Source organism: Neovison vison, chromosome 1 (assembly GCF_020171115.1).
Source record: "Neovison vison isolate M4711 chromosome 1, ASM_NN_V1, whole genome shotgun sequence".
Taxonomy (NCBI): Eukaryota; Metazoa; Chordata; class Mammalia; order Carnivora; family Mustelidae; genus Neogale; species Neogale vison.
Window position 1 is genome coordinate 11,932,299 of NC_058091.1, and position 22,409 is coordinate 11,954,707.

The 22,409-nt window shown below is 42.5% G+C and overlaps 2 protein-coding genes across 4 annotated transcripts in view; one reads left to right on the plus strand and one right to left on the minus strand.

Annotated features, from left to right (window-relative positions):
• The window catches only part of TFB1M (transcription factor B1, mitochondrial), a 79,058-nt gene that overhangs the window by 56,199 nt on the left and 450 nt on the right, over nt 1–22,409 (plus strand). For 2 of the 3 annotated variants that reach the window (XM_044243497.1, XM_044243505.1), the window contains exons 6-7: nt 19,228–19,355; nt 21,920–22,205. In XM_044243497.1, coding sequence (XP_044099432.1) covers nt 19,228–19,355; nt 21,920–22,163 — 372 coding nt within the window. In that variant the 3' untranslated portion in view covers nt 22,164–22,205. Of the gene's footprint in view, nt 1–19,227; nt 19,356–21,919; nt 22,319–22,409 lie in introns of those variants that run through there. The other variant, XM_044243487.1, reaches the window with a different exon arrangement.
• On the minus strand, nt 241–5,330 carry CLDN20 (claudin 20). The gene is made up of 2 exons (XM_044243519.1): nt 4,770–5,330; nt 241–1,741 (listed from the first exon to the last, which is right to left on the minus strand). The coding sequence occupies exon 2, from the start codon at nt 1,651–1,653 to the stop codon at nt 994–996; it is 660 nt and encodes a 219-aa protein (XP_044099454.1). The 5' UTR covers nt 1,654–1,741; nt 4,770–5,330; the 3' UTR covers nt 241–993.

Genomic DNA, 22,409 nt, shown 5'->3' on the forward strand with positions numbered 1-22,409 from the left:
ATTGTCCCCATTGCACATTAGAAAATCCAGTTTTTATTTTCTTGTTATTTGAATTACATCTCTTAATTTAACTTATATTTTTAAAAAACATTCTTTATACTTTGTTTTTCTATTAACTAACTGAAGCAATTCATTTATAAGAGAACAGCAATGTTCTAACATGAATCAAACTTGAGAACAAAAATGACAACTTAAAAGTAACTTCTATCATCCAGATAGTAACCAGTGAGAGGGGATTGGAGGGATCTGAATTGTTGTAGGATAAACGGACTTTATCTGGGACATCCTCTTGCTAGCAGCGGAGGTGGCAGTTGTTGCGCATTCTCAGTCAAACGGTTGTCATTCTCACTCACTTGGTACGTAAGGCTTTCAAGTCCCAGAGATTTCAGTGTGCGTTTAGTTTGGTTTGGTTTCACTTTGATATGGTAGCATTTACCAACTTTGTCCTATTGTTGGCTCTTACACATGTACATGATGTTTCTAAAATGAAAAAAGAAGCAGGAGGGTCATAGTAGGTGGGAACTCGGGGAGGCTGGTTTGGGCAGCATTGAGGACAGGCGGACATCTCCTCTTTCCCTTAGGTTCAAACAGTGGGGCTTGAAAACAGAAGCAAGTCACTGTGGTGTTGTAGACAGACACCAAAAGCAGATGGTACCCTAGATCAACACCAGAGAAAGGTGCATTTTTGTATATTTGATGGTTTAGTTCTTTTATAAGATCCAATCAGTAACAACCCAGAAGATACATCAACAGTTTATCTTAAAAGGGGGAAAAAAGCCATCAGTTAATGGCCTTAATATAACAGAACCTCTCTCAATTATACACCTCTCGATAAAACATGAAAATAGTAATGGAAAAATAATCTTAAAACAGATAAACAATGGTACATAATAGTTTGTCGGCATTTTAAGTGACCTCATTTAGATTTCTTTCTCTAAAGCAAAAGACAGAAGTCACAGCGGGCATCTAAAAAGTCCATATTCATGCAGCTTTTTACACATAATCTTTCAGGTTGTATGCAGAATTGCCCTCTGGTTGTGTGGTGGAGATGTGCTGCTGCTTGGGTGGATAGAGCCAAGCTTCTGGATTCTTTTCAATGCAGGAAGTGCAGAAAATCATGCCAGAGATCAAGAGTAGTATGGCCGAAATGAATCCAATATAGACCGCTCCTCCGGGTTCATGTTTGTTGCTTTCTGGAACTGTCAGATCCAGAAAGTTTGCTACAATCTCCTTCGTGTACCACACTGTTGGTATCAAACCAGAGACCCCCGCAGACATGAAACAGACTCCGCCAGCAAAAGAGGCGTGACTCTTTGTTTCCCCGTCCCCTCCTAAGCGAGTGCATTTCATCCCTACCGTAGAAGCGCAGATCCCCAAAGCAGACAGAACACATGCCAGGACCATGGTGGCCCGTGCGGCCTGCACGTGGACGGGGAGGGACAGAATGGAGTACTTGAGGGTGCAGCTGAACATCCCGGTGCTGTACCACGTGCAGTCCATCCACAGCCCTTGCAGCTGCGCGATGGCCGTTATGATGTTGGAGCCCGAGTCCACGTTCACCTTCCAGTTAGGCAGCAGAGTGGCTGTGAGTACTCCAGACACTCCGGATAAGGCCAGGACGAAAGCAAGGAGCTGGAGCCCAGCTGACACCATGACGTCCCCTTTATCTTTGCCCACCGTTACCCCGTATTTGATCAAGATTGTAGCTTTCTCTCTGCGGCAGAGAACCAAGTGACAAAGGCTAGGAAAAGAAGACAAAATTGGGATTGAAAGAAAGCATAAACAAAGGGCTTCCATTTCCATGTCCCACGTTCCACGTGGGAGCAAAGAACACATTTGAATAGACCGCACAGTAGGTAGCCCAGGAGAAAAGCTCACACGAGGCCCTCACAGAGGCTACCCTTGTCCTGAGTGCGGGTGGATGGTGGTGCTTGATACAGGGCATCAAGGAAAGAGCTGTCCACTTGTTCTTTTTAAAACTGAAACTTTGCTGAAGTTGTCTCTAACGTGGGCAGTGGGCCTTAGGAAATTCTGACCTATCAGATTCCAGCTGGAGGATCTAATAAGAATTTTAATAGCATTAGAGGTTTTTAAAACTATCTCTTCATTATTACCTATGGAGTATTTTAATGAGAAACAGTGTTTAAGCCCAGTTCTTAAAAATGATTTATAAATACATAGTGGAGAAGTTTCAAGTATTCAAAAAGATGGTTTTATTTAAAAAAAAAAAAAAAATTAAGCACCCACCATATGCCAGACATGTGACCCAAGTGAACTGTTTAAAGGAGGAAAGGAAATTCGCAGAGAGCAGGTAAAGCCATAGGCATGATTATCCCTGATTTCCAGTTAATAAACTTTTGCAAAATCCTTATCTAGGTTAACACTCGTTTCACATCAAGTACAGGATACTCAAAACTGGAACAATTAAGCCTCTGTCTCCTGCTCATGAGAATGTGAGATCCTGTCTAGTTGGGCCCAGAATCATTCCCTGACCCAAATGAAATCGTCTGCTGCGAAACCGGTTATCCTGACGGACTCAGAAGTAGTGACACTGAATCTTAAAATTATAGGCCAGAAATAACCACATCATTAGTTGTATGTGAAAGGATACCAAAAATAATTTAATCTTTTTTTTTTCTTTCCTTTTTTTCTTTCTTTTCAAGGAGAGAAAAGATAGCACTGAATTTGTTACTTGGCTATGCTTTAATCTGGCAGCACTTCCTGCCTTGGAAGAAATACAGTGGTTTCTGAAATATAGTAATAACAGCTTTTTTGTGTTTCTGCATTAATCTTTGAATGATGTATTAAGACATTGTGGTTCTACCACAATTCGTGTATATTTCACAAAAGGCAGTATGGACTCTGAATCCAAAACACTTGGGTCAACTCTTAGCTTTCCAGAACCTCTCTGTGCCTCAGTATCCTCTTCTGGAAAAGGGGGAGGATTATTGTATATATATCAAAAGTTAAACGCATTTTAAGGGCCTAGAACAATATCTAACACATAGAAGTATTCCACAAATTAAAATTGACTCTGTTATCAGTATGTTTATTTGTTTTATGTCATGTGACAATTGATATTTAATGGCATCTGAAATTTTTCTCTTCCTTCCTATGAGCTGATCTACATAGAATCTTAGAGCTGAAACAAACTGCAGATAGAACTTTTTGCATCATCATTTTTTCCGATTAGGAAGGACACTGAGGCAAGAAATCACCCTGTGTCACAGAGGTCTCAGCAGCAGTATCCTGCTTTCCCTGCCTCTCCCCATCTCTCCCCACCGTTACCCCGGTACACCCTGGTGAGAGCCTCTCCATGTGCTCCCCGGGAGCAGAGAAAAATGCTCCATCTGGGGACAGGAAGCACCGTTGACTGTCAACTGCGTTCACTCCCTGTCCCATCTAGAAAGAAAAGCACTTGAGAGGGCAGTAATGCGACACATGGCTCAGCCTCGCACTCGCCCAAGGAGGCTGATGCTGGCCTTCTGTGTAATACCTGAAGTAATACTAATCCGCTCCGGTATGAAGAGTACATACTTCACGGAGTTAGAACACTGCTTCTCTAAGAAGTTAAATCCTGGGCTGTCGAAATTCCTTTGTTCTATTTTTGTTCGCAGTCTTAAAATGTGACAATTTTAGGGAAGTGTTTTCCTGAAATTTTAAATTCTTAAATATCAGACTTAAACACACATCAGAGTAGTTAGGCTTTGTGTGGAACCATACGGTTCGTTTCTTTCTGTTTTCCAAATTTCTTTTCGTATCTGAGACCAAAATAGAACCGAAGTTAAAGATTCTAGAAGAAAATGAAACACGTTTATAGTTTTATAATAGCTGTTCTCAGGTTTGGGTTTTAACGTCTCACACTCCAGCCAGTTCGTTAAATTACTGCCTTCCCAGACCATTTTCAGCTTAGGGTTTCCTCAGCGTCGAGATGGCTGTTCCCATTCTCTAAGAGCATCTCATTTCTCTATTTTTACTTTGGTTGAGTAACCTTTATGTGTTGATCCGTCTGTGCTCAGCTTCCCAATTATAACCTTTTTCTTCCCATTAACCAATACATTTCATAAATTTCAGTGTAATTCGGGCTTGCAGACAGCTTGTTCATCTTAATTAACAAGTACTGGCAGTGATAAATTACAGCCAGCCACAATCAGTGTAAACAATATGACATTGCATTCAGTTAGCAGAGTGCTCGCTTGCTGTTGAATATTGGATTTTAAATGCTTTCTTCTGCAGAGAACTTATGCAGAAAGAATCTGTTCTCTACAATGAAGGTCACTATTCTGTTCCTTTGTAAAAATGTACTGGCATGTTAGCCATATTACTACGAAGTCTTTTTTCTTTTCTTTCTTTTTTTTTTCCTTCTCCAACCGCAAGTATGATACAGTTTGTGGCCTGTTCTCTCAAATTTCTGTCTGGTGCGGAATAAAAGCACACTTTGTTTCACTGGCAGCGGCGGGGGTGAAATGCTGTGAAAGTAAACAGGAGCAGTGGGGTCGCAGGTACAAACTTAGATCTAAATAGAGAAGGCTCGCATGGTTCCAGAACGTCCTGCATCCAGAACCCACAAATGTTAATTTTTATCAGCTGTTTGCCAGCAGAAAATCTGGAGTGGATTTCATTAAGATGTAAAGTCAGTTTTCCAGACAAGATTTATTCATAAGAAAACGAACATTTAAAACACAGATTTACAACTTAAAATCCAAGCTACACGATACTTAAAGGTCTCTATGTTTCTGAGCATCCCCGAAGCTTCTCATTTTCCATACCTTTTGCCAGGAGCCGTCAGTGTCTTAGCTCCCCTCGGTCAGTGTCTTCCAGTCAAAGTGTCTGAGGAGGAGAAGCCACACGCGGGGGCTCATCTCCCAGCTTCGAGTATTAGTGACGAAGCTCCGACAAGTTAACTTGCAGATAAAGAGCAACAGGGAAATCTGAGGTAGAAACTGCTGATGGTGCTGGAAGATAAATACCAGGTTCTCCATCTCATTTTTTGAGCTGTGGGAGAATTAAGAAAGGAGAGGCGGGGAAGGGAGGGAGTTGTTGTTACAACAGGATTTGTCGAAACCTGAAAGCTGAAAATGCTTTTGTGTCACTGTATACAGAGGAGGAATTATTTGGGTGCTCACAAAAAAGGCTTTCTTTTCCTTTAATATTATGTTCTAATCCACAGTTATAATTTATCTTTGAGTTTTTATCTGTGTTGGAAGATCTCTTTTATTCTTTTATGTCCCCAATTAAAGAATGTGGTCTGAAATATTTTTAACTAGATTGTGCTTTGCAAGTGATAGTTGAGACTGTCTTTTTATTCGAGTGCTTGTGACTTGCTTGAAATCAAGAGTCACAAGATCGGTAACTTTGAAAAAAATTCAGAAGTTTTTAAAATATACATACTTTTTTTTTTTTTTTAAATAAAAGGAAATAGAAAACTCAACAACAGCTGAGGACAATCTGACCAGTAAACCGACAAGTATTTTTTGGGGGGTGGGCGAGTCCTTAAATTTCTTCTGTTATTCCTTCCACTGAGAAAGGTTTCTGAAGTGTAACTTAATAAATTAGAACTTCTACATAATGTTGTGAGGAAATTATACCAAAATGATGAGGGAGCATATTAAGTGAAACAGGGGAATCAAATATTGAGGTCCTAGTACCATGAATAATGATACAGACATATTTCATGTCCATCTATTTTGGGTTTGCATATTCTTTTTCTTCACTAATTTTAATATAGTGGCTATATTTAATGTCATGGCTATAAATTCATAGCCACTACAAAGAAAAGAAGATAATTTTAAATTGGATTTTTTTTTTTTAATTTTCCAAATGTTGATAGCCATATTAGATGTCAGCCATTTCTTTAAAAGCAGTGAATAAAATACACATTTCAATTATCTGGACTTTTTTCTAGATTTTTTTGTTTGTTTGTTTTGGTTGCTTTGTTTTCATCTTTTCTAAGTCTGGCGTTTAGTGATATATTTTCTTCTCTTAGAAATCTAAAGCCTGTGGATTTTTTAGCCATAGTGTTACAATTTTAATATATAAACTTTTCTTTCATGGACATATTTAAACAATTCTTTGTGTAAATCCTGGACGAAGTAGAATTGAATTCCAGGCACTAACAGAAACAGCATTGTTGTTTCTTCCATAGCAGAAGAAACCTGCCAGATCCCTGTAGTGCCTCGCCTTGCTTTGCTCTCCGTTGCGGTCAGTACAGATTCGCCTGTGCCGAGGCCTCCTGATGGCAGGTGGAAGGGCCAGCCTGCTCCCAGCTCTGGCCTCCAGAATAAGGAGGTCTTATTTCTGTTTTCAAAACATTTGTGATCATTCTCCTGCTTGATGGGAACACTTATCCGATAAAATATTAACTGCCTCTTTTAGAAGAGCAGACTTCTGAATGCAAATAGCTTCCATAAATCACAGACCTTTAATCAAGGTAGAATGTCTTGTATTAAAAAAGGAGATGGAAAAGTAGAGGTTGCTAGACACGTCTAACTCACTGGCCTCATCTGCTTCCGCTTTTTTTCTTTTCATTAAAGAGAATTAAATCTTTTTTAAGTCCGAAGATTTTTGTAGATAAATCTTACCTTTACCTTAGTTTCTGCCTCTTCCCAGGCCCTCTGCCCCCACACACCCGAGTTCTATATCCAGTGGCCAGTGCGGCGTCACTGATAGACGTGGCTGACCCGTCGTGGACAAGGCGAACTGCTGACCTTCCCCACGCCCGTTCTCATTTCCCCACGTCTGTTCATGGCGAACCCTCCTTTGATTTGGCAGGTCCCAGATACTAAAAACCTCCTTGATTCCATACCCGATACCCAAATAATTTTGTTCTAAACTTCAAAATAGATCAAGAGTCCTACCATCTCTGAGCCCCACTGCTGCTAACTCCCTGGCTGAGGAACCCCATGAGGGCAGGGACTCCTGTATGACTTGTTGTCACTGAGTCTCCTGTGTCGGGAATGGTGCCGGGCACATAGCAGGGGCACAACAGATGCTTGTTGAATGCACTCAGATACTGATTTTGAGCATATAAAATAACATTAAACTATACATTAGCTTTGTATGGTTTAAAAGTATAATTTTGTCCTTTCTAAAGGAGACTGCAATTTTAAGTCATTTTGTAACTCTTGGGTTTTGTCATTTTGGCCCAATAATAATATGCACTGTTTATAAAATTGCTTCCTGTATGCCGAGTACCATTTGAGGCACTGTGCTGCTTGATTCTCAGGGCAAGCCTGGGAAATAATAGGGATCCTCATTTACATGTGAGAAACTGAGCTCCGGAGAAGTGACTTGACTAAGGTTGTGAAATGAGTAAGTAGCAGGAATGGGATCCAGGCCCAGGATACTGTGAGTTTTGAAGCCCTTATACGCTCATAGCTCATAGCACTTCCCTGCCTCTACTTAGATGTATTTCTTTTCTTTTCTTTTTTTTCTTTTTTTTTTTTTTTGTTTCTTTTCTTTAGATAGAGAGCACAGGCAGGGCAGGGAAGGGCAGAAGGAGAGGGAAAGAGAATCTTCATCAGGTTCCATGCGGGGCATGGAGCCGGACACAGGACTCGATCTCTCTACCCTGAGATCATGACCTGAGCCAAGATCAAGAGTCAGACACTTAACCGACAGAGCCACCCAGGTGCCCTGAAAAGAATGTATTTCTAGGTCTTATTATAACGAGTCATTTCTTTCTGTGGTAGCCTGGATAACTGCAAAAAACATAACCCTAACATCTCTGTGGCTTTACATAAAACACTTCCCATGCAGAGTCCGTGACCGACTCTGCAGAGCAGCTGGCCCGTGACTCAGCAGCCCATCTATTTTCTTTAAAATGTTTTCATGTAGCTATTTTAAAGAAAAAATCACGTGTGATTTCCTTAGTGTGTTTTTCTGAGTAATGATAATCTGAAATTCAGACAGGCTTTTCTCTTTTCTCTGAAAGACCTAATAATTTAATGAAAATTTTAGAAATCCTAACAATACATACTTTTGTATGGGCTTGTTCACCAGACATAGGTTCCTCACTCCTGCCCACACATCACATCATCTGGCTTTCAAAAAGCCTGAGGCCCAGGCCGGGGCCCCATGGCTCTTGCATCATTGGTCTGGGACGATGCCCACTCATGGTATGTTTAAAATGCTGCCCACTTAATGCCAGTGGAAAGCTGAGGTTCTGATTTTTAAAAAACCGTGTCTTCTCTTACTTGCTTTCTGTTTAGCCTTAAAAATAATGAATGTACGGGGGCGCTAGGTGTCTTAGTTGGTTTAAGCATCTGCCTTCAGCTCTGGTCACGATCCCGGAGTCCCAGGATCAAGCCCCACATTGGGCTCCCCCTCAGCAGGGAGTCTGCTGCTCCCCCTACTTGTGCTCACTTTCTCTCTGACAAATAATAAATAAAATCTTTTAAAAAATAATAATGAACGTGTAGAGTAAGGTTAAAGTAGTCACCTATTCTAGTCCCACAAATTGAAAGTGAGTGACTTAGTCTTAAAATAATGTTCTCCTCTAACCCAGTCTTGGGAAATTTATAGTATCAGCTGTGAGCATGATCAGTTTGTTATTTTCCTTCATCTTGATGGTCATTTTAAAGGAATGTTTTAGGCTAGCCTGGAGACATTTAACTTTTATAATTGGTAGGTTATAGATTAGTTGGTTATAGTGAGGACTTTGTTAAAAAATGTTAATCCAGGGGACACCTGGGTGGCTCAGTCGGCTAAGTGTCTGACTCTTGAGTTCAGCTCAGGGTCATGAGTTCGGGCCCCACATTAGGCTTCACACTGGGCGTGGAGTCTGCTAAAGATTCTCTCTGTGTCTCCCTCTGCCCTCTCCCCAACCTTGCATGTGTGTTCACATTCTCTCTCTGGGGAGGAGGAAAAAAAAGATGAATCTTCTTTAGTTTATGTATGTTCTCAATGTCTGAGAGGCCGTCGTCATTCTGTTGGTTTTTATCGTCTGGAATGTGTTTCTGCAGAGGACTCCCCACCCCTCCACCCTTACCACAGGGGAGATGATCTGAGACCCCAGTGGATGCCTGCAAGTGCAGATAGGACTGAGCCCTCTAGACACCATGTTTTTTTCTATATATACGTACCTAGTTTAATTTATAAATCGGGCACAGTAGAGAAGAATAACTAACGATAAAGTAGAACACTGAAGCACAGTTACACTGTAATGGAAGTTACGTGTGGTCTCAAATACCTTCCTGTCCTGCACTCACGCTGATGATGATGATGTGGGAGAGAATAAAATGTATGATGAGCTGAAGGGAGGGGAGTGACACAGGTGCAGTGTCACAGCATTAGGCTACTAGTGACCTTCTGACACTGGACCCAGGAGGAGGATCATCTGCCTCCAGACCGTGCTGACGGCGGGAAACCGCAGGCACAGGAAGCCAGCTGTGGGTAAGGGGGCACTCACATTCGTTTAGTATCGGTTACCTTAGTTTGATGCTTGGTTTCTCCTTTTTATGTCTTTATTAGAAAGGATCTTGGGACGTGTTTTCTGCCCTCCTCACATTATTTTAGAATATATTAAGACTTCTTGGATTTTGTGGCGACATTTGCAGATCGGTCTGATTTTGTCAGTTCACAGGTGGTATAAATACGTATTTGTTGGGCCTCACTCTTGCCCTTCCTTGCACATTACTTTGAAGAGCAGGATATAGTGGGTTTTTTTTTTTTAAAACATCCTCATTTGGTAGCAGTATCTGAGAAGGTGCACGAGGATCCCCAGTTTAGGCCTGACCTTCCTCTTTCCTTGTTCCTCTTTGGCTTCCTTGCATGACTCTCTCTCCTGCCCAGCTAGGTCTCCTGCCTCCAGCCCCTGCCCACACTCCAGGGCACTGCGTGCGGTGCGTTCCTGAGGACTTTGTGGTCTTGCCAAATTATAAAGCTTGCATCAGTTTTATTTATGTTTCTTATTTATTTTTTTTTTCAGAGGTAGCAACATTTATTTTTTTATTAACTTCTAGTGTATTATTTGCCCCGGGGGTACAGGTCTGTGAACCACCAGGCTTACACATTTCACAGCACTCACCGTAGCACATACCCTCCCCAGTGTCCCGTCACCCAGCCACCCCATCCCTCCCTCCCACCCCCCAGCAACCCACAGTTTGTTTACTGAGATTAAGAGTCTCTTATGGGGCGCCTGGGCAGCTCAGTGGGTTAAGCCACTGCCTTCAGCTCAGGGCATGATCTCGGGGTCCTGGGATAAGTCCCACATCAGGTTCTCTGCTCAGCAGGGGAGCCTCCTTCCCTCTCTCTCTGCCTGCTTGTGATCTCTGCCTGTCGAATAAATAAATAAATAAAATCTTAAAAAAAAAAACCAAAAGAGTCTCTTACGGTTTGTCTCCCTCCCTATCCCATCTTGTTTCATTTTTTCCTTCCCTACCCCACACAGCTTCCCACCCTGCCTCTCTAATTCCTCATATCAGAGAGATCGTATGATAATTGTCTTTCTCGGATTGACTTATTTCACTCAGCGTAATACCCTTTAGTTCCATCTACATCATTGCAAATGGCAAGATTTCGTTTCCTTCAATGGCTGTATAGTGTTCCTTTGCATATATATGCCACATTTTCTTTATCCATTCATCTGTTGATGGGCATCTATGTTCTTTCCATAGTTTGGCTATTGTGAACATTGCTGCCATAAACATTCAGGTGCACATACCCCTTCAGATCACTACATTTATATCTTTAGGGTAAATACCCAGTAGTGCAGTTGCTGGGTCGTAGGGTAGCTCTATTTTTAAGTTTTTGAGGAACCTCCATACTGTTTTCCAGAGCTGCTGCACCAGCTTGCATTATCACCAACAGTGTAGGAAGGTTCCCCTTTTTCCGCATCCTTGCCAGCATCTGTCATTTCCCGACTTGTTAATTTTAGCCAATCTGACTGGTGTGAGGTGGTATCTCATTGTGGTTTTGATTTGTGTTTCCCTGATGCCGAGTGATGTGGAGCACTTTTTCATGCGCCTGTTGTCCATCTGGATGTCTTCTTTGCGAAAATGTCTGTTCATGTCTTCTGCCCATTTCTTGATTGGATTATTTGTTCTTTGGGTGTTGAGTTTGATAAGTTCTTTCTAGATTTTGGATACTAACCATTTATCTTATATGTCGCTTGCAAATATATTTTCCTATTCTGTCAGTTATCTTTTGGTTTTGTTGACTATTTCCTTTGCTGTGCAAAAGCTTTTGATCCTGATGAGGTCCCAGTAGTTCATTTTTGCCCTTGGTTCCCTTGCCTTTAGTGATGTTTCTAGGAAGAAGTTGCTGCAGCTGAGGTCAAGGAGGTTGGTGCCTTTGTTTTCCTCAAGGATTTTGATGGATTCCTGTCTTACATTGAGGTCTTTTATCCCTTTGAGTCTATTTTTCTGTGTGGTGTAAGGAAATGGTCCAGTTTCACTCTTCTGCATGTGGCTGTCCAGTGTTCCCAACACCATCTGTTGAAGAGACTCTTTTTTTCCATTGGACATTCTTTCCTGCTTTGTCGAAGATTAGTTGACCAGAGAGTTGAGGGTCCACTTCTGGGCACTCTGTTCTGTTCCACTGATCTATGTGTCTGTTTTTCTGCCAGTACCATGCTGTCTTGATGATTGCAGCTTTGTAGCTTGAAGTCTGGAATTGTGATGCCACCAACTTTGATCTTCTTTTTCACCATTCCTCTGGCTATTCGGATCTTTTCTGGTACCAAATAAATTTTAGGATTACTTGTTTCACTGCTTTGAAAAAAAATGGATGGTATTTTGGTAGGGATTGCATTAAATGTGTAGATTGTTTTAGGTAGCATAGACATCTTCACAATATTTTTTCTTCCAATCCATGAGCATGGAACATTTTTCCATTTCTTTGTGTCTTCCTCAGTTTCTTTCATGAGTACTTTATAGTTTTCTGAGTATAGATTCTTTGCCTCTTTGGTTAGGTTTATTCCTACGTATTTTACGGTTATGGGTGCAGTTGTAAATGGGATCGACTCCTTAATTTCTGCTGGTGTATAGAAATGCAGCTGATTTCTGTGCATTGATTTTATATCCTGACACTTTATGGAATTTCAGTATGAGTTCTAGCCGTTTTGGAGTGGAGTCTTTTGGGTTTTCCACATAAAGTATCATATCATCTGCAAAGAGTGAGAGTTTGACTACTTCTTTGCCGATTCAGATGCGTTTTATTTCTTTTGGTTGTCTGATTGCTGAGGCTAGAATTTCTAGTAATATGTTGAATAGCAGTGGTGATAGTGGACATTGCTGCTGTGTTCCTGACCTTAAGGGGAAAAGCTTTCAGTTTTTTCCCATTGAGAATATTTCCTGTGGGTTTTTCATAGATGGCTTTTATGATAATGAGGTATGTATCCTCTATGCCTCCACTGTGAAGAGTTTTGATCAAGAAAGGATGTTGTACTTTGTCAAATGCTTTTTCAGCATCTGTTGAGAATAAGTATCATATGCTTCTTGTTCTTTCATTAATGTATCACATTGATTTGCAGATGTTGAACCAACCTTGCAGCCCAGGAATAAATCCCACTTGGTCATAGTGAATAATCCTTTTAATGTACTGTTGGATCCTATTGGCTAGTATTTTGCTGAGAATTTTTGCATCCATGTTCATCAAGGTTATTGATCTGTAATTCTCCATTTTGATTGGGGTCTTTGTCTGGTTTTGGGATCAAGATAATGCTGGCCTCATAAAATGAGTTTGGAAATTTTCCTCTTCTATTTTTTGGAAGAGTTTCAGGAGAATGGGTATGTTTCTTTAAATGTTTGGTAGGATTCCTCTGGGAAGCTGTCTGGCCCTAGTATCTTGTTTGTTGGGAGATTTTTGATGACTGCTTTGATCTCCTTACAGGTTATGGGTCTGTCAGGTTTTTCATTTCTTCCTGGTTCAGTTTTGGTAGTTTATATGCCTCTATGAATGCATCCATTTCTTAAAAATTGTCAAATTTTCTGGCGTATATTTGCTTATAATATGTTCTTATAATTGTTTGTATTTCTTTGGTGTTGGTTGTGATGACTCTCCTTTTATTCATGATTTTATTAATTTGGGTCCTTTCTCTTTTCTTTTTGATAAGTCTGTCCAGGGGTTTATCAGTCTTATTAATTCTTTCAAAGAACCAGCTTTTAGTTTTGTTGATTTGTTCTACTCTTCTTTTGGTTTCTATTTCATTGATTTCTGCTCTGATATTCTTTGTCTTCTCGTGCTGGGTTTAGGCTTTCTTTGCTGTTCTTTCTCCAGCTCCTTTAGGTGTAGGGTTAGGCTGTGTATTTGAGCCTTTCTTGTTTCTTGAGAAAGGCTTGTTATTGCTATATACTTTCTCTCGGGACCGCCTTTGCTGTGGCCCAAAGATTTTGCACAGTTCTGTTTTTATTTTCATCTGTTTCCTTGAATTTTTTTAATTCATCTTTAATTTCCTGGTTGACCCATTCATTCTTTAGTACGATGCTCTTTAGCCTCCATGTATTTGAGTTCTTTCCATCTTTCCTCTTGTGATTGACTTCTAGCTTCAGAGCATTGAAACATTCTGAAAATATGCAGGGAATGATCCCAGTCTTTTGGTACTTGAGTCCAAGTACCAATCAGTTGAGTCCTGATTTGTGACCCAGGATGTGACCTATTCTGGAGAATGTTTCATATGTACTAGAGAAGAATGTGTATTCTGTTTGGGGACGGAATGTTCTAAATATATCTGTGATGTCCATCTGGTCCAGTGTGTCATTTAAAGCCTTGATTTCCTTGTTGATCTTTTGCTTGGATGACCTGTCCATTTCAGTAAGAAGGGTGTTAAAATCCCTTACTAAGTGTTGTACTATTGTTGATGTGTTCCTTTGATTTTATTAATTGGTTTATTTAATTGGCTGCTCCCATGTTAGGGGCATAGATGTTTAAAATTGTTAGATCTTGGGACGCCTGGGTGGCTCAGTGGGTTAAGCCGCTGCCTTCGGCTCAGGTCATGATCTCAGGGTCCTGGGATCGAGTCCCACATCGGGCTCTCTGCTCAGCGGGGAGCCTGCTTCCTCCTCTCTCTCTGCCTGCCTCTCTGCCTACTTGTGATCTCTCTCTGTCAAATAAATAAATAAAATCTTTAAAAAAAAAATTGTTAGATCTTCTTATTGGACAGACCCTTATATAGTGTCCTTCCTCATCTGTTATTATAGTCTTTGTCTTCAAATCTAATTGATCGGATATAAGGATTGCCACCCCAGCTTTCTTCTGATGTCCATTAGCATGATAAATGGTTTTCCACCCCCTCGCTTTAAATCTGGAGGTGTCTTTGGGTCTAAAATGAGTTTCTTGTAGACAGAGTATCAGTGAGTCTTGTTTATCCATCTGATACCCTATGTCTTTTGATTGGGGCATTTAGCCCATATACATTCAGGGTAACTACTGAAAGATATGAATTTAGTGCCATTGTATTGCCTATAAGATGACTGTTACTGTATATTGTCTCTGTTCCTTTATGGTCTGTTACCTTTAGGCTCTCTCTTTTCTTAGAGGACCCCTTTCAATATTTCCTGAATGGCTGGTTTGGTGTTTGCAAATTCTTTTAAATTTTGTTTGTCTTGGAAGCTTTTTATCTCTCCTTCTATTTTCAGTGACAGCCTAGCTGGATATAGTATTCTTGGCTGCATATTTTTCTCGTTTAGTGCTCTGAATATACTATGCCAGGTATCTGTGGATAGGCCTGCTGCCAATCTAATATTTCTATTGTTGTATGTTACAGACCTCTTGTTCTGAGCTATTTTCAGGATTTTCTCTTTATCACTGAGACTTGTAAGTTTTAGTATTAAATGATAGTGTGTGGACCTATTTTTATTGATTTTGAGGGGGATTCTCTGTGCCTCCTGGATTTTGATGCTTGTTCCCTTCACCAAATTAAGGAAATTCTCTACTATAATTTTCCCCAATATACCTTCTGCCCCTCTTTTTCTTCTTCTTCTGGGACCCCAATTATTCTAATACTGTTTTGTCATCTTATTTTTTTTGTCTCCGGTGATACATAGGGAAGACCCTGAGGCAACCCCCAGACTTCCATGAGTTAAAAAGTAAAATAAGCATGTAGAGGGAACCCTCCTACACTGTGGGTCTCTCGGGCTCATTCCTCATCATGCTGTCAGCTCGCTGCCATGCTCTAGTCTCTTACGTACTTGGGCTCGGAGGGGGAAGTACTGTGACTATTTTCTTGATTCTGAGGAAAGAGAAAAACCATTCAAAAATCTATAGGAGGGAGAAAAGGTGGGGTAGAACTTATGGAGAAATTGATATTGCTATAGGAAATACAAATTCTAAGCTCTAAAGAAAGATGTGTTGGCACGAACCGTGTTTTAGCCCATGTTGAGTACACGCGGGATGCTATCAAAGTGTGTTTGCATTTTAAAGTTTTAAAACGGAAATTCTGTCCTTAAGTTGGGTCTAGGACAAAGATTACAGGCAGAACAAACCAGTTATAGGAAATTTGATGTACATTCATATTTGTGATGGTTTCTCTACAAAACATGTAATTCGAGTATCCCAGACATTAGTGACTTGCCGCTCTGTTACTCGTGTCCAGGGCAGTTGTAACTGGAGGCTGTCATTAGCTTGGTGTAGGCACCTGAAGAGTCAGACTCTGGTGGGTGCAGGACCCTGGCATCCGCGAGGGTGTCCACCTTGCGCTTATCATTTCACCAGATCCCGAATGTGCTTCTCCCAAACCTCAGGTGCTCCTGGGTGTTGCAGATGCAGCCACACCCTTTCCAGTCCCATCTAAACGAATCCGAGACTGTGTCACCTTGAGCGTTGAAAATTGTTCTCTTCTCGCTCCAAAGGCTTATCGATTATTCTGTTGTCCTTCTTCTCACCCTTCTAGCCTTTCCCAGTTACGGTTTCAGTTCAGCTAATTATAAACTGTAGCTTCCTAATGATTTTTCCTTCCACGGATTGTCCTTCAATGGTCGTGAATGCCAGGGGAAGTGTTGAGTTTCTTAGCTTGTGGCCCCTGTTGTGCCTGTGGTGGTTATTTAGCTCTTGGGCGTGTTACGGTTCCCGGTCAGGAACTGACTGCCTGTTCTTCAGCGTTCTTGTTTCTCTCGTTGACTCGATCCGAGTTGGCAGTATCTAAGGCTGGAGATTTAACAGCTTCTTATCCCAGGTCTCTTTATGAGTCCAAAGTGCTGCTCTGAGCTCGTAAGCAGTCATGCCCTAGACACGCTGGCCTGGAAAATGGAACTGCTGCCTGATGCCTTTTGTAGCCGCGGCTGCCAGGGTTGGGAAACATAATCGCAGGGTGGTACAGCATTGATATTAGAGTGGATTTGAGAGGCAAATATTTAAATTCGCTCTAAATCCTTTAATTTGAAGTTTTAGAAGGTCATTTGGGTATACCAGTAGACTTGAGTTTGGAAAGAGGCTGCAACATTAAAATAGAATTTTTAAGTGCATCTGGTGCCTATATACTGATTTCTTTTTTGGTAAGGGAACCCTTTAAGAGAGTTAAAATTCAGGGAAGCAAAAAATAATGGTTGCAATTTTTAAATAAGCATTCAGTTATAAGTAAAAAGCATTTTTTTTATGTTACCCTAGTTACCAAGCAGCTTTCCTGTATTTCAAGAGAAAATGGGCTCCATCATTCAGAAGCACTGAAAAGTGCTTTTGGGGTCAGGAGTAGAGAAGAGTACAGGAGGTTTCCCAGAGAAGCAGGACACACTATGGGAGTAGTCATTTTCACACTGAGTTTTTCAGGGTCCTTCCGCTAAATGGGAACGGTATTGGATCAGAGGGTGAGCGGGTATTTTCTTGAAGCTGGGATATACTGTAGCCAGCCTAATTGGGTAACAGAATTACATCCCAACTTCAGAAGGCTGCTGCAGTTAACATAGGGCACTGCTATATTCGTACTGGGCTTAAAGAACTTTATCTAAAGCAAATGCGAGACATTTCCTGTATTTGCAAACACCAACCTTATTTCAAAGGAATAAAATCAGGCAAATGAAGAGGCCACATTTTAAAATCCAAAAAAGCTGGAAGTGGCCGTTTCTGAAGGAGATTGTATCTAACCCTGTATTTGAGCCTTTGTCCTTGATAGTACTTGAACAGTATATAGTTTTTATATTTCATGGGCTGGGGTTAGCCAGGGCTCAAATTGTATCCTATTTCGCTAAAAGAGTAGCTTCCTTGGAAAATGGGAGGCTGTTGGATCACACCGGATGCCTGTGAAGAATTCCGTTATAAAGGGGAAGAATGGGCGGCGAGTTGCCGTGGAGGGTGGCAGAGTAGGGGACAGGGACGGGACACCATGCCAGTAGGCTCTAGTGGGGGAAGTGGCATGGGGAGGTGGAGAGTGATGGGGTAGGGCGAGACCTAGAACCTTCCTGGACATGTGGGTTCACGTCTGTGTTCCAGATCAATAGGAGGAAAGGCGGGATGGATGTTTCAGAGTTTGTGAGCACAGTCTTTGGCATTTCAAGTCATTATCGTTGATTCGGGGCAGCTTCTTCCTCCGTCCTCCACACGTGAGCTCTTTTCCTGTCATAGAAACGCTTTCAGAGGAAGCCAGATTTTCTTCCTGTTCACTGCCACGCTTCTGTCCACTCCACCAAAACCCCAAGGCCACCTTAGCCTCCTCAGTGCCTCTCGCAGACCCCTGGAGCCTGGAGCCTGGTGGTGGTTTGTGCCAGTCCACAGAAGGTCCTGGCTTGTTAACCCAGCACCTCACTTCCTGTCCATGTACTCGTTACTGAATTCGGAGGAACTGATGAAGCAACACACAGAACCCAATTTGAGAAACTTTAAATTTAATGAGAACATTTAATGTTACAGATAGTAACTACTGTTCCGCTAAAGCAGCCTGAAGGCTGATGGACATTTCAGGGAGTCGGTGTGGAAGGGCCTCTCTGCTGGCGGTCTTCACTCTGCGGCCTCCTCTAGGTATCCTGCAGGTGCGCCCAGCTGATCCGAGATGTTAGGGACAGGATCAGTGATTGTTCAAGGAAAGAGTAAGTCAAGGCAGCCGGAGAAACACCACTGGCTCCTCTTCAAAAAGCCTGTCCAGGCCCCCTGCCGCCGGGCATGTCTTCATTTTCTTTTCTTGCCCACACATCACACACAAGTACTTTTCCAACACCCTAAAATCAAGAAACTGAACACACTCCCTTTCTGATGTATGACAGGCTGATTTTAAGGAGTTTGAGAGCCACAAGGATTTTTAAAAGCAAGAGAACAAGATAACCCCTGTGGAATTTTAAAAAATGGAATGAATTCCTTCTGAAAAGCAGTGGTGCGACCCCTGCTGCACCAGTTGCTGTTCGGACTCAGCCTCTGTAGAGTCTGTGTGATGTTCTAAGTAGCAAATTTAACAACTCCTTAGAGACTACGGCTTTTGTAAATTAGGAACAGACTTCCCATTCATTAGCCCATAGGCTCTGTCCAGAATTTTGTGTATGGTAACTGCTCTGACTCCGTTTCTCCTTTGTCTTTACTTGCAATACTGTTGCTTTGTTATTCTGAATATAGACTTGGGGATTACCAGGAGTCCATTTTTAGACTAAGGGTATAAATCTCTTAACAGATAAGCCTGAAAACTTTTATTTTCTGATAATTAAAGAATCTCAACTGCTAGTGCTAGTTCACCACTCATACAGTTGACATGGGGAGAGGGTGGAGGTTCCACTTTCTGTTTGATCCTGCCTGGGCCTCCCGGAACATTTCAGGTCGCCCCAGAAAGTGATGTGGCCGTGCAGATGCCAGGCATGAATTCGGGCCAGCTCATTAATCAGGGTCTCTACCCAAAATAAGTGGTGTCCTAACGGATTCCCTTTCTGGGGAGTTTAGCACTAAGTGCTCCCTGGGGGGCCATCTGCCGTCTCTTCTGTGTTTGGAAGCCCAGCCATTTAGCCGGAACTGCTGCCGCAGGTTATTTTTTCCACATTCCAAAGCTAAGCAAAGTACTAGAATGCTCTCTCTTAGCTGCCTGCTGACTTTAATGATTACTTGGATTGATCTTAAAGGCCATTGTAAACACATCATAAAGTTAAGGGATCATCCAGCACAGGTCTGTGGAGGTCATTACAGAGCAGACACAACTGGGATGACTGAGTCCGCTCAAGGCCAAGTGCGGCAGCTTACCGGCCTGCAGGGGATGAAGCCGGAGTCCACGGAAGGGTTTATGAGAACCACGCGGTCCACAACCAACTGCCTGTTTGACAAAGACGAATTGTTTAGTCACGTTCTGCCACGCCACAAAATGATGCATGTTTGTTCGCCACGAAGGTGGACGTGGGCGTGGTGCACTTCACCCCCCTGGTGCAGCCCAGGATCGAGCAGCCCTTCAAGCTTGTGGAGAAGGTCGTTCAGAATGCCTTTCAGTTCCGGAGGAAGTACTGCTACCGAGGGCTTGGGTAAGAACACCTTCTCTGCCTTTCTCTGGCACCCTTTCTAAAATCCTTAAGCACTTTTAAAAATTAAAAACCTCGTGTTTAGGATTCTTCACGCGATCTGTAAATGTCACTTGCCATTCAGATCCTGAGATGAACAAACCGAGTGCCCCAGAGGAAAAGGTGATGACCTGCTTTAAGCTCAGAGGCCGCCAGCAGGTTTCGCTTTAGCATCAGTACAAGCTAAACACACGCTCGCGCAGTTGAGAATGACCTTGAGTTCTCAGGGCAGGCCATTTGAGCCGTTCTTATGCTCAGCACTTCTGACCCCGTTGTGTGGTGGTTTTTCCAACACCAACAACTCCTCCAGGTCTTTAGGCACCAACTAGTTGTCCTGTAGTTCAAGTCTGACATGAACCACCCAGAGTGGCACAGAGCCCATAGGTTAAGGGCTCAGGGGCCACAAGACTGCTCCCACTTCAGAAGCTAGTCACAAGTGTCCCTGCTTACGTGTCTGACCCACAGGTCACGAAATGGGCATTTCTCTGACCCACCCCACCCCACCCCACGCCACTTCAGGTTCACTCTTTTGCTAGAATATCTCACAGAACTCAAGAAAAAACTTTCATTTACCGAGCTATTATAAAGACTCTAGCTCAGGAACAGCCACATGGAAGAGGTGTAGGGCTTCTGTGCCCTCTCTGGGCTCCTCACCTCCCAGCACGGAGCTCTCTGAACCCATCATTTAAGGGTATCTATGGAGGGTCCATTAGGCAGTTGATTAAATTACTGGCCACTTTCCACCAAGTTGCTGTATCTCTTTCAAGGACACACTTAGAACTAGGAAGCAGGCAAGATGTTGAACCGGCCAGCACAATGTCATGAGGTGTTCCTGCAAGGGCGTTTGTATGTAGCGGGGGCTCCTGCCCTCTGCCGCGCTTCCTGCTCTGTGCACAGCCACCGTCTGGAAACCCAGACAGAAGGCAATGCGTCAGGGCCCACGCACGTCCAGAGGCTCTGAAATGACCTCAGTGATATTTTCAGCCAAGAAAATGTTTAATTAGACCCAAGTAAGGCAGGAAGCCATGTGTGATACTGTGTTTTTAAAAGGCTGCCATCTAATAATAGCCAAACTCTAGCTATTAAAGGCACCTGGCTTCCTAGGCACACGTTTCTCATCTTCTGATCCCACCTCCCCTTTATACAAAAGCCCCATTTCTCCGCTCTCTCTCTGGTTCCATAAAGTGTCCTCTTAGCCCGTGGAATGACTTCAGGTTCAGGTGAGCAGCCGCGTCCTGAAACCCCTGCAGCCCACACAAATTCTGGAGGATCTGAGCTGACTGCTGCTACATCCTTGTTTTGCCATTTGCTGGCTCTAATTAGGCCAGGATTTACACTGGAGCAAAGTCCGCGACAGATGCCACCGGCTGTCTTGATGCCGGTGGGAAGGATGGCAGCACATTACCACCCCTGGTAAGCTACAGGCCCCAGCGCGACGTGCGTCATTTGACAAGTAGAACCCGAGCCGGATTTCGGCTCACACTCACCCTGCACGCAGGTGGGACTTGCACGGCTGTACACGATGGCCTGATTCATGGAGGGGGAGAAAAAAAATCACAGAAAGTGCATTCTACTTTTGGAAATCCTGGAATGGGCCTCATAGCTGGCCCCGGTGTTTCCACCTTAAGTGATGGGCCCCTTCATCTCATATGCACAGTTCTTTGTAAAGAGAGGGACCCCAAATAGAGTGCCCCGCTTAGACCTGTTGGTGTCCTTCTGTCACACGCACCCATACAGTGCTCCCCCCCCTTTGCCATGAACCTGAACTCTGAGATCCCAGCTCACCCAACACCGTCGGGAACGTGCAGTTCAGTTCCTTACTGAGAGGACCAGCAGCCTGTACGAAAAACTCCCATCTCCACTGGCCATGACCTGTGCACCCCGTAGAGTCATCAACTGTTGAGAAAAGAAAGAAAATCCAGGTGTAGCTTTGCAGACTTTCAGTCATTCAGTTTTGTTATTCACTTTAAAACCATGATCTGCTTGGTTAGATGAAATTTAAAATACATACTTCAAATCGATTGCAAAAATGCTGCAAGGTAAATCTAAAAAAGGGAACTGTTTGCATTTTCATGTCACCTGTTTTCAAACTTTGCAGAGAGAGGTCATTCCTAGGGGGTGACCAGTCACAAAAGCTAAGAGAATCAAGAAATAAGACAAGTTTCTTATTAAAAAAAAAAAACAAAGCAAATCTAACATTTCTACAAGAATACAACTGAGTAGACGTTTCTTTAAACTTACCTTAAAGGTGCTTATATTGATTGAGCTTTGGAAGATATTTTTCCTCGTGGACACACCTCACAGGTCAGAGGAGTTCTGCCTTCAGTGGTCCTTTGTACCTGTTGCCTGGAGCCACAATCAAAATCCTTCTTCGTTGGCCTGGGGCCCCGAGGTCGCTCCAGCTGCCTCCTTCACTCCCTCCACTTGTCAGTTGTCGAAATAATGTTATTTTCAAATGAGAGTAGAAGGAAGAAGCATTCTGATTTACAGAATTCCTTAGTAAAATTTTGATTATTTTCTTTCCTCAGAATGTTATTCCCTGAGGTTGAGCGCGTGGAAAGCACTGGAAAACTGTTAGAGTTGGCAGACGTGGACCCTACCCTTCGACCCACCCAGCTCTCGGTTTCACATTTTAAGAGCCTGTGTGACGTTTACCGAAAAATGTGTGATGAAGACCCACTCCTCTTTGCTTATAATTTCAGAGAAGAACTCAAACAAAATAAAAGCAAAAATCAGGAAAAAGAGGATGACCAGGAGAAACACAGACTCTAACAGCAAACCAAATGTTGCTTTCCACAGTGTTGAGCTGCTCAGGTGTGTACTCTCTTGTCTTCTACAGAAGGACAATAAAAATGTGATTACCAGATGCGACTTCCTTCCCTTTTACTGTACAGCTTGGTAGAGAAAATAAATATAATCAAATAAGATACAGTACAAGCGCTCTTTTAATATATATACTGCATAGATATAACATGTTCAGTATAAACAGCATCTGTTACAACCTTACAAAAATGAAAT

Excerpts from the sequence above, each read along its gene's own strand:
- CLDN20 (XM_044243519.1), bottom strand. The coding sequence starts at position 1,653 with ATGGTGTCAGCTGGGCTCCAGCTCCTTGCTTTCGTCCTGGCCTTATCC.